The 12,820-nt window shown below is 33.7% G+C and overlaps 1 protein-coding gene across 1 annotated transcript; it reads left to right on the forward strand.

Annotated features, from left to right (window-relative positions):
• Positions 1-1,715: 1,715 nt before the first annotated feature.
• LOC122065535 (replication protein A 70 kDa DNA-binding subunit B-like) lies at positions 1,716-5,547 on the forward strand. The gene is made up of 5 exons (XM_042629337.1): positions 1,716-1,910; positions 4,705-4,981; positions 5,082-5,181; positions 5,265-5,389; positions 5,465-5,547. Exons 1-5 carry the CDS (start codon positions 1,716-1,718, stop codon positions 5,545-5,547), a joined length of 780 nt encoding a protein of 259 aa, XP_042485271.1.
• Positions 5,548-12,820: the final 7,273 nt, after the last annotated feature.

Below are 12,820 nucleotides of genomic sequence, written 5' to 3' on the forward strand. Positions count from 1 at the left end.
AAATAAGTATGTCAAGGAGCATGGCCCATGTCAGCCCTCTCGTGTGTCTATCTCTCTCCTCTCCATATGAAAAGATATCTTTATCCCTTGTTTTATCCCTTGTTTCAGGAAAATTAGAGAGATAGACACAAAGAGAACTAGCATATGTAACATTCCTAGACGGTGAACATGTGATATATGAAAATATACATAACTAGACAAATATGCATTCAACTGAAATATATTCCAAAATTTGACCAATTCAAGTGTAGTTTAAGCATCAAGACAAACTCGAACATAGCTGTCTGGTTTGGCTGGGTTCGGGCCCATAGATTAGCCATAATATTATTTCCATTGTAAGGCTTTTCTTGGGTCCAGGGGCCTTGGCCTGGTTATCCTTCAACAATATGGGCTTTTCTTGGGCCTATCTTAACTAAGCCCGTGTGTGCAACCCTAACTAATGATTTCCTGGATGGCCCACCAAGGATAGCCTCCATGTATGTGGCCTTGATATCTGCCACTGGGCATATCTACTTGGCTCAAAATTTGTAAAGTTTTCGGCCATAATTTTTTTTTTTTTTTTTTTTGGGATTTGGAAAGGGCATAAAATAAAACAGTTTCAATATAACCAACGCCTTGGAAAGATTCTTTTATAAAACACAGATGAAGGATCCTACACATAAAATTAAATTATTAAAGTCATGGGCCGGAAGCCCAAATAGTGTTGGTTTTGTGGCAAGATGAGGCTTTGGAAATCTGCTTAACAGTTAAGTCATTGAAAATGGTTGAGCACAATTTGATGTAAGAGAACATGAGGGGGAAATGCTGATTCTCATAATTAGTCTTTCTTAATCATTTTTTCTATTCTTTTTGTGGGTTCCTTATCTTTTCTTCTTCTTCTTCTTTATTTTTTTTTAGGGGTTATATATATCATATCATACTATTATATAAAAGCACAAAGTGGTAAATCTTTCACTGGACTACTTTACCCCTTTGTTTTATTTTATATTTTTTTATAAATTAAATATTATTGGTACCCGTCTATTTTTTATATTCCAATAATTTTTCTCTACTCTCCTTCTTTCTCTCAAACTTCTTTTCTTTCTCTCAAACTTCTTCTCTTTCCAATAATTAGAGTCAAAGAGAGAGTTGATTTCCTTCTCTCTCCCAAACTCTCCCACGCAAGATCTCTCCCCTTTGTTTTATTTTATATTCTTTTATAAATTAAATATTATTGGTACCCTTCTATTTTTTATATTCCAATAATTTTTCTCTACTCTCCTTCTTTCTCTCAAACTTCTTTTCTTTCTCTCAAACTTTTTCTCTTTCCAATAATTAGAGTCAAAGAGAGAGTTGATTTCCTTCTCTCTCCCAAACTCTCCCACGCAAGAAGAATAAACCAGCAAAACCGTTTTCTTCTCTCTTCTATGTTCTATTCTTTCCTTCTTCCTTTGGTTGAGGTACTGCACTGATTACTGTTTTTGTTGAAGCATAGGCCTCCTTTACTTAATGTTTCTATCCTAACTAGACTCCTTAAATTGTTTTTATTCTTTAGTTTATCACTTTCTAAAACTCATTAGTTTCTGTTTTCATGGGTTCCTACTCTGGTTTCTTACTAAGTAGTGACTTTCTATTTTGATTTGGGTAGTTTTTTCTATTTCATGTTAGTTGTTTATTCTGCCTTCTTGTACTGTTTATTATTTATTCTGCCTTGCTGTACTGTTTATTCCTATTTCATGTTAATTGTTTTTGATGATCCTCTATCCACCACCACCGTGTTTGATTCATGTTCTAATAAAGATAAACAACATCAACAAGAAGTTTTTGCATCAGCATCTGTGTCCAGTTCCTCAAACCAGCAGGATCACGTCCATTCTTATGTTGCACACCATTCGCAATCCTCGAAATTCCGGAATTTGAACCAACAAGAGGTATGAGAGAAGAAACTGAACGAGTTTTAAGTTTTTTTTTCCCCCCCTTTTTCTACTGCAATTTTGATTATGTTTTCACGTTTCTATCCATGTTATGGATCAATGAATTTAATGTATTGACACACGAAATATTGCCAATCTACTATGGTCTAAAAATTAGTAACTTTGTGGAATCTACTTGGTTGGGACATGTGAGAGAGAGAGAGAGAGAGAGAGAGAGAGAGAGATGCATGAGCCCTCTTCATTGTCTCAAATCTCACTTGGTTCAGGTGGCTTTAGATTGGGTTTGTGGATACCCATGTTAGGTCTTTGTTACTTAACTCACACAGGTCCCAGGGGCTTGCAGATTCGTGATTTGTGACTGCCCGGTTTTCTTTTAATCTTGACCCTACTTTACTTTGGTGGTTGATTGATTGGATCTCAAAACTTGATTCCTTGAACTAATTGAGCAACTATTGGTCTTCGCATTAATGCTCACATTAGGACAATTTGGGTATTTCAAGACTTGATTGCTTGAACTAAAATAATTTAGATTGAAAAATAATTTAATTGTTTTCATTCTACAAAATTCATTCCAACATGGCTTTTACTACTAGCTAATGTGACAACCACCTTGTTGCATAGAAGTGTAGATTTCAAAGATTCCTTAATGGTCATAAGGTCTCTCACCCTCTCCAATCTTTTATACCCTTCTTTAAGATGGAAATTTATATTAATAAAGTCTCAAGTGGTATTCCATCTATTCTTGAAAAACAAATTCCCCACCTCATTCTCAGTGCAACCCTCACCCATCCAAACCCTTTCTTGGATCCTGTTCCTTGTAGTGTTTTAAATTATCTTCAATGTGTAAGCCTAGAAAAACTTTGTTGATTCCTGAGTTCTAAGAGTTGTAAACTCTCCATGCATTGTCTGTGATAGAAGAAAGGGTTGGTGTAGGCAACGAATTTGTCTCTGCAAAACTGCGGCATACTCCCTTCTCCTCGATTCAAGTTTTTTTTGCAACTCAAACAACCAGAAAAGTAAAGGGTAAGCAATCTCACTTCCCCCAATGATTATTGATTCGACTCCTTCGATTCTAATGTAGCGAAACTTATCATAGTAGTTCTTAGTGTTCTTATTTGCTTGATTATTTTCTTTTATTTTCATTATGCAAGAGAGATATTAAGGTAAATAGAAATGGATGAAGTTCCCTTCTCCTTGGGATTGTTCTGTATGTTCAATTTAGGAATGGTACACTCACATTCTCCGATCCGTGATTAATCGGATCCTTCTGTGAGCATTGTTGCAGGAATTACTTTCTTTAAATTTGTGTGCCTGTGTGAATTATTAAATCAATGTATTCTGCAGTATTTCTTAGTATTTCTTTCGTGTTCAATAATCGGTGCTTGAAATTCACAAGTAAACGAACCCTAAACCCTAGGGCCCCGGCTCTCATTCGGCAAAGCACAAATCACGATTGGGTTTTGTTGGGTCTTTAGAAACTCTTAATCGAAAGAAGGGAGAAGGGACAAGGGACAAGGGACAAGGAGACGTGTAAGAGTGAGGGAGCGAGAGAAAAAGGGAAGTACAAGGGAGAGAAAGAGTTTTAGAATAAAAGGGGAACTGAAATTATGAAATGTGTGAGAGTGAGGGAGTGAGAAAAAGGAAAGTACAAGGGAGAGAGAGTTTTAGAATAAAAAGGAAACTGAAATTATGAAATTAATTATATGTTATTTAAATAAAAAAGGGAAAGGGTAAAATAGTTCAAGAAAAAAAAAAAAAAAAAAAACAAAGTTCTTCTCTCTCACTATCTCTCCTCTACCTTCACCCCCTCATCCTCACGTCTCTCCTCTAGACTAAAACATATTAAAAAAAAAAAACCTAAAAACTAAAACCTCTCTCTCTGACGGCTCACTTCTGCCCTAACCCCTCTCTCCCTCTCTCTCTTTGGTCTCACCTCTACCAGTGGTGGCATTACAGTGGCTATGGTCAAGAAAGCAATCTAAGTACACATTGTCTTTCCCCTGTTTTTACACTTCAGTTTTGTTAATTTTCAGTGCTCTGTTTGTTGTTGTTGTTGTGCTCCCTAATAGATGAAAAGGAGCTAAATATTTATTTTAATAGATTGCTTAATTTATTATCAATGTTGTTCCAAATATACCTATTTGACATCAGTTTGAAGAGAACTTGCCATTGTGATAAACTAAGGCCATATCCGAGATGCTTGTTTGCAGATTCATCATCTATTTGACATTCACCATTGGTATTAATAGTTAGCTCCATCAACAAGGTCCCACTGTTCTCAAGCTCTTGGTTCACCCGCACAAGGTCCAATGGATCTTATGATTCTGTGCATTTATCGTATACTTTTTATCATATCACTGGTGTTAGTTCTTATGATTCTATGCATTGATTTCGTTGATTTTTGGTAGAATATTGATAGCATTATACTCAGTTTCTATAATGTTATAAATTATTAATTCTATGCTTTCTAATATCATTGATTCCACTATCCATAATGAACATTGTGTATTCAACTAATCAATCATTTTATACAGGAAGGATGACAAATATTATCCATATAAATCAATTAACGTCATACGAAAATGATTGGAAAATAAAGGTTTTGGTACTGAATAAAAATGAAATCAAGGATTACAAAAATGCAAAAGGACCTGGAAAGTTTCAAAAAATAACTTTATTGGATAATGATGTACTTTCAAATAATTATTTAATTAATGTATACTTCTAATTCTTTTTTAATTATTTATACTTCTAATTTCAATTTAATATTCATTGTTCTATATTTTTGTAGGGAACAGAAATACAAGCAATATTTTTCAATGATGTTGTTGATAACTTATGTGATACATTGAATGCTGGAAAAACTTATTTTATTTCTGATGCAATCGTAAAAAAAGTGAATCCAAATTTTAAAAATGTCAACAAAGAACATGAACTAACTCTCAATGCCAATTCAAAAATTGAAGAAGTTGAAGATTGCTTAGATGTAGAAAAATCAAAGTATAATTTTACTAAACTCAATGGATTGAAATGGGATGCTGACACATGCAAAAGGAATGAATTATTAGGTATGTATTTAGATTATTTTTTATAAAATATAAGTTGTTATTGATAATTATCTATTAATAAAAAGATTTAACATCAATTCTTCTTATTGATTTAATGCAGATGTTATTGGAATACTTGTACAAGTTCAAAATGCATTCACCATAACAACAATATTTAATGTCAAAAAAAATAAAAGAGAAATAAAAATAATGGACAAAGAGTAAGTTTTTCACAATGTTAATCATTTTATAGTAATATCTAACATATTTACTAATTATATTACTCAATTGTAATGATTAATAGGTCTACTCCGATATTGCTGACATTATGGGAAAATTATGCAACAAATGAAGGGAGCAAATTGCTGGACATTGTATCACAAAATGCTATAATTGCTTTTTCAGCAGTTTCTCAAGTAGAGTACCAAGGTAATGTACATATAATCCTAATTATAAAAATTAACGAATGATTTCAATAATCTAACTACATTCTATAATTGATAGGTGGCTCACTTGGTACAACAGGATTTACATCAATTGAAATAAATCCAACGATTCCAGAAGCAGAAGATTTAAAGCAATGGTAAATATTAGAATTAATCAAATAATTATACATATTGTTTAATTATTTTATATATTTAACGTATTTATATTATTTTGTAGGTTCAAATCAGAAGATGGACAAGAGAAAAAAATACTCAACATGTCAAAAGAAGAGAAATTCAAAAAATATGAACATGTTGTAATGAAAGATTTAACGGAAAGGCATTACAAAACTATCCTGGTAAGTGAATATAATTCTTTAATTTATTTAAATTAAAAAAATATATAATTTTAATATAATTTGTACACATCTAATCTCTACAAATTTGCAGAATAAATATTATTCAATTGAAGGAAGAATCATAAATTTGGAAAATGAGATACCATGGTACAATGCTTGCAAAGCATGTAACAAAAAGGTACAATTAAAGGGAGATAGTGCAAGATGTGACAAATGTAACACTGATGATACAAAATATACACAAAAGTAAGAAGCTTAGACCATTTACTTAATAAACATCAATTTTTATTTAGAAAAATATAAACTAATTACTATTATTTATTGATAGGTATATGGGAAGATTCAAGGTGACAGATTCAACTGATATAATAATTGTTACAATCTTTGAGAATCTTGAAACAATTACAGGATGTTCAGCAAGTGAATATGCAAGATCACTAGAAAAGGTAAAAAAATACATACAAAATATGTTAAATGCAAAAATATAGTAAATCCTATAACTCTTCTTTTTTTATGTGTTGCAGTACTCACAGATTATACATTCATGTCTATCCAAACAATATTGTTTCTACTTCAAAATGGATGCAAGAAATGATGGAAGTCGAATAACAAGACAAATTGTTGCGGATACCATTAAAGAAAGAAATGTCGATACAAAAAGGATCATAGATGTCGAAGAATATGAAGACAAAAAAATAAAAAATAAATAAAAATAGAGAAAGATTGAGCAATGTTATTTACTCATTATCCTTAAACAATCATTATCTTTTGTTCATATTTGGATCCTAGATTTAAGATGCTTTTAAAATTTAATTATATGTTATAAATAAAAAGGTTTAAATGCTTAGCTAGATATTAAATTTCAATTTAATTCCATATTTCTCTCATCCACATAAATACACATACTAATTATCAATGTTATGCCCCACACTTTAGGAAAAATATTTCACTACACGTGCATTTGCACGTGTGTATTTACTAGTATATATATATATATATATATATCTTAAAATGCTTATCTTTATAGTGATGCATGGACATCGATATAATGAATTAACAAAGAAGCTTTTTTATTATCCTTCCTACAAAAGAATATCTATAACTATCTGATCTTTAACTTATAAGCTCCGAAAATTAATGTAGAGATCGGATAGTTCCATGAGATATAGAATCCTCTTGGGCATTCTATCAAATAGTAATCTTGCATTTCTAATATCCCCACACTATTAATACATAGTGATTAAAGCATTAGTAACATCAATATTCAACACCATGAAATTTTGGCGGATGGTGAACCAGAACACATATGGCGAGTGAGCCCTACAGAGAGAGCATTTTGTGTGTGTGTAGTGTGCGCGCACTTGTGTGCGGTTCCTATCCTGCTAAGGATGTGAAAGCTACAAGATAGGATACCTCTCCATAGAGTACTCCAGGGGACAGGGAGTCATCCCACAGCTGGGGTGACCTAGGGACATATGCCCAAGTCCTTCCAGCCATAAAAATGGCTCCCTAGGTCCTGAACTCGATGATGAGGAGCCGGATCCGAAAGCCACATGTCAAGAAAACTGTAAAACATATAACAAGATAAAAGGTTTGTAGCCATTATTCTGTAGAAATGCAACCCTAAAACGATACCGAAGATAATGAAAAAATAAGAACAAGCAATGCATTTACGAGGTTCGACAAGATTGCCTACGTCCTCGGTAAGGTGAGATCATGCTTCACTATCAATGGAGAATAGGGTTACAACGTTCGTCCTCACACCTCTCAGTATTGCTTTTATTATAGAGAAAGAAACCCTCGCTACAAATATATAGCGAAAAAACCCTAATCCGAAAAGTACACAACTGCCCTCAAATAAAAAATTTGAGGGGAGGGTTGCGCCTTGCTACACCCCCGCTATGTAGGGGGCCTCCTGCCCCCTTACAACCCCCACAACTCGCTAACAGGCTAGTGGGACCATCGTCCTGCCTGTCGAGGCACTGCACCAGTACTCCCTGAATCAAATTGTGACAGAATATAAGACATCGTACACCAACAACTTCCCATGTATAAACCATACATTTATACATCTAGTGTCTATTTATATAAATTTTTATCCAATGGTCAACATTATGAATGCGTGCAAATTCCTCGACAAGTTGGCATCATAAGAAACCATTGTTCAAAGTATTTTATTTTTATTTTTGATGAAAGTCCAAAGCATTATTACACAAGCTATAATACTAGACATGGAAAGTTTAAATATCTAATAATTAAACAAAGTTTTCCTAGTCATTGCTTCGTAAGTGATATTTTTACCCAAAAGAACTAGATTGTTGTTAACTTTCACACAAAAAACAGGGTTAAAACAAAAAATGCTCCATTTCTAAACAGAGGGGAATGGTGATCCACCGCAAAAAAGCAATAATTTTCCCTATCATCAATCATTGGAGTTCTTCTTCTAAGTGGAGGGAACTGGGTTTTATTGATTTGATCCAATTTTATCGTTCAGGCTAAATTTTGACACCCTATGAAGACGTACAATCCCTAGACCTAGAGGAACCCATTGAGGACTTTTTTTATACTTGACTTAGGGCCTGTTTGATAATGTTTCAAGAAACACGTTTCTATCATTTTTGTGTCCAGAAACGGCAGAAATGAAATAAAAAACATTTGATAAAACTATTTTGTTTCACTTGTTTTCAGAAATAGAACTTGTTTCGCTGTTTCTGGAAATGACTCGTGGTCATTCTTTTGCTGGTTGCTATCGACTTCTAGAAACATGACTTATCAAACACCTTTAATTCAGTTTCTATTTCTAGAAACAAAAATTTATGTTTCTATCATTTCTTGAAACAGAAACAACAAAAACGTTATCAAACAGGCCCTTAGATTTTGATTCTCAACGCTCTCGCTTCTCTCTTCTAACGTTCTTCAAGATGCTCCAATCCCAATTACTTATTGTTAATCTCATTGATACCTCTCAACGTCCACTCTCCACTTTTCTCTTTAACTTCCAATCTTTTTATCTTTTTATCTTTTTTACCTTTGCAATCACCGACCCATGCTTAATTGCCGGTTCATGGCCGACCTGTCGACCTGGATTGCAGAGCAAACTTTGGGTTTTTTCTTACACTCCTTTCAATTCTCTTCTGGATTTTATATTTGCTCTCAGGAAAGGAGGAGGTAATTAATCTTAGGCATTGGGATCTAATTTAAAACTCTTCGATTGATAGAGAGAGGTGAGCATTTAAGATGGATAAGGCATGCCAATCAGTTATTTGGTTTGGTTTTGGTTCGGTCTATATTTTGAAAAAGCGCAAATTTAAATCAAATTGGATAGGAATCAATCAAAATCATAATCGTTTTGCATTTCGTCATGTTTTCTTAGTTTCTATTCGGTTTTCAATATTGGGTTTACATGAAGTTTGTATTGTCAGTAATTTAAAACTCTTCATAGCCGACCTGTCGACCTGGATTGCAGAGCAAATGGTTGGTTACAGTTTCCATCCCATTTTGACACCGTTAGCGTTGGATGAGATGGTTGGAGAAACAGAGAACGTGAGACATAGATGGATCTCTTTAAAAGTTGTTTCCTCTTAGTTTTTTTCAAATCTAAACACGTAAATTTTTTTTTTTTTTTTTTTGGGAAAAGGGAGCATTCACCACCCTTGTGCAGATTCCTCTTATCTTCTGCTCAAACAATAAAGCACACCCATATTCTCTTTTTTTTTTTTTTTTGGGAAAAGGAAGCATTCACCACCCTTGTGCAGATTCCTCTTATCTTCTGCTCAAACAATAAAGCACACCCATATTCTCTTTCCTATTCTGAACAGTTGGACCTCTATGAAAACCCCATATAGATGATACCATTCTCTAGACCCTATTTGTTATAGTATGTGGAATTTCTTCTTACATTGCCTTGTAGGAAATCCTCTCCCTAATTTCTTTGTCATCCTCAAAACTTTTGATTGTATGTGTTTTTACTGTTCTTTCAATTTGCAAGCTATTTAACCACATTGCATTGGACAGAAAAAGAAAATTTCTTCTTCATTTCCATTCAAACAAACTATGGTCATCACTATCTCGACATTTTTTATTGATTCTCCCAAAAGTGTTATGCTTGTTTTCTACTTCAAATGTCTAATTCATAGGGAGAACAATAAAACAAATGTGTAAGGATTTGTTGCAAATCAATATTATTACTTTTTAATGAGATTATGTTGAAAATAAATACAAATTTTTTTATGAAATTTGTTAAAAATCAACACAAAATTGTATAAGGATTGTAAAAGAGAAGAAATATTTTTCCAAAATGCAATACAAAAATTTTAAAATTTTCAAGATTCAAGATGCCTTCCCAAAGTAGAGATAATGTGTTGATCATTGGTTAATTCTTTCTTACTCAATTAAGTTCAACTGTACTTATTAGTCATAATTAAAAAAAAAAAAAAAATTACATCCATTTCCCCTTGATTTTGCCTTTATTATGTCCTCCCCTCTCGAGTTTCATTTATTACATTTAAATCCACCAAACCTAACATCGTTAGACTGATGTCAGTTTTGAAAATGAAAAGATCTAATTGCCCCTAATCATATAAATCCCAACTTAAAATTACTATTACACCCCTTCTTACTTTTATAAAACAATAATCCCAAAAATCCCACTTAACCGAAAGAGAAGGAAAGAGCTTACCTTATCCGGCAAATGTGGAGGAGACTGTATATTCCAGCGAATTGAAGGGAACTCTCTGGCAAAAGTGAGTTATTATAAGAGGTGTACTTCCCAATTTATTTTTATAGTCTGATATAAAAAGAGAAGAGGTGGAGAAACTAGGCTGGTCCTGCTTCTAGGTTTGGCATTGGTGCTATTACAGTTGTAGCTGATGAGAAGAAGGTAATTTCATGAGGATTTTTTTTTTTAAAGGATTTCAACATTCCTTATAAAAGCTTAATATCAAAGGATGGCATATATAGTTCTTTTTCTCTGCTTTAATAATGGTTTGAATAGTATGAATTGCCAATGCCTTTAGGCTGCATTTGGTAACGTTCTATTAAAACGTTTTTTGAGTTTTTTCGTTCTATTGAAATGAAAAAACGGAATAAAGCTTTTGGTGCATCATAGACGAGTTTTCATTTTTTTTGAACAAAAAGTGAAAAAAAAGCACAGTAGAAATTGGAATTGACGGAACGACAAATAGTTGTTCCGTCTTCCCAGTTTCGTTCTAAATTTTTTTTTGAAAAAATAACTATTTGGGGGATTTTAGGAAAATCGTTCCCGATAAACTTGTCTTCCGCCCTAGCTCTTCATTTTTCACAATTTTATGCACAGAGAGGAGAGAAAACCCGCATTTTGAAACCGTTCCAGAAACAGATTCACCAAGCACCCTTTTTTCGTTTAAAAATGGCATTTTGACATAGAAATTAAAATTTTAGTTTTTAACACGAAACGTTGTTTCTGAAACAAAAACGTTACCAAACATAGCCTTAGTATTAGTTTAATGTTTACATGATTTATAGCTTGGAGAGTTAAAAGGGTATTTAATTGAATTAGTATTGAGGTTAAAAGGTTGAACCAACTTCAATGGATGTTTTTGTTATTGAGCATAGTTAATAGTTACATGAAAATTCCCAATCTAGCCTCTTTTCAGCTCTAGTGAGAGTCTGGTACTACATTATTGACTTCAATGTCAATAATAACCCTTTTCATCGTTGTGTAATAACCCATTTCATTCATGGTGGGTTGAACCCAATTAGAGTAAAATGGGTACTCAATGTAAAATAGCTACACTTAACGGATTGGCCCTCAAAAGATTCTCACGGTGTTATGTTTGGTCGGAGTAAATGTAATAAATGAAACTCAAGGGGGAGGACGTAATAAAGGCAAACACAAGAGGTGGTGGATGTAAATTTCCCTAAGAAAAATGATAAAAATATAAAATAAAATTTTATGTAAAATTGGGTAGGTCTATGTCATAGAGAACCCCACATATGCATTTCAGCGGTAAAATATCAATCCAAAGATAACATGTTTTATGAGTCAATATTTCTCTAAAGTGAAAATTATAGTATATGCCACTAACTTCTTTGGAGCATGCACTCTACCTATATGAGGTTACGGTATATTATATTTTGGGTGGGTGGGTGGGTGGGTGGGTTGGTGGATGGGTTTTTTTTTTTTCTTGGGGGGGTGGGGTGGGGTGGGGAGGAGTTCTCTTTTCGGGAGCTGGCCCTGCACCAACACAGCCAATGAGATCGCACTTGAAACCTTCGACAAAGAGAACATTTCTACATTTTACCAGGGTGGGTCAATCATTTCTCCATCTTTATGTTTAGAACATGGCAACTCCCATACTCTAATTATTTTTCTAAAAAAATCAATGTCTAATATGGATTTTAGAACTTTTGGATCTACCTATCTAACTTGCTACTTGCCTCATGGGAGTTTGACTATCATTAGTCAGGAGTTGTTGAGTAAAAGAGAAAGTTGGGGAGGAGGGGAAGGAAAAAGGGTGCACAATAGAAAGAGTCGTTCACATGACCTCATGATCTCCTAAAAGCGTGCACTCTACTATCAAGCCATTGATCTACTGAGCAATCAATTGTCTACACTTTCTAATTAGTTTGTGTGACATACCTAGGTGATAACTCATTGGTCACTTAAAAGCGTGGTCAAGGATTGATCAGTGAATCAACTCCTCTTATATGTGCAACCGTGCTACTATGCACCATTATTCCCCCACTCCCCACTCCTCACTCCTCACTCCTCACTCCCTATATTGAGAAAGGGCCATTGGCTCTAATAGTGCATATGTCTGGATAGGAACAAGTGGTCCATTAAAAAATTAGTTTGTGTGCATTTTTTTTTTTTTTATGTGCATTGAGGAAGGGAAAGAATACGAATATGTGTGGATAGGGAGCATGTCAGTGAGGCTTGGTAGAAAATAAATAAATAAATGGGATAAAAAACGTCTGTTTTTCTTCATCCCTGTTTTTCTGTGTTTTGCTACCTGCAGAAGACGACACATGTCTTATTTTATGCCAACGGTTAAGATTGAGTTAGAAATCAAATTCAAGCAAAACCTGGTTTCAGG

The sequence above is a fragment of the Macadamia integrifolia genome, chromosome 2, assembly GCF_013358625.1.
Source record: "Macadamia integrifolia cultivar HAES 741 chromosome 2, SCU_Mint_v3, whole genome shotgun sequence".
Classification (NCBI taxonomy): domain Eukaryota; kingdom Viridiplantae; phylum Streptophyta; class Magnoliopsida; order Proteales; family Proteaceae; genus Macadamia; species Macadamia integrifolia.

Coding starts and splice junctions, on each gene's coding strand:
- LOC122065535 (XM_042629337.1), top strand. CDS start 1,716: ATGTTAATTGTTTTTGATGATCCTCTATCCACCACCACCGTGTTTGAT. Junction 5,182..5,264: donor ATAAAAATAATGGACAAAGA/GTAAGTTTTTCA, acceptor AATGATTAATAG/GTCTACTCCGATATTGCTGA. Junction 5,390..5,464: donor TTCTCAAGTAGAGTACCAAG/GTAATGTACATA, acceptor TATAATTGATAG/GTGGCTCACTTGGTACAACA.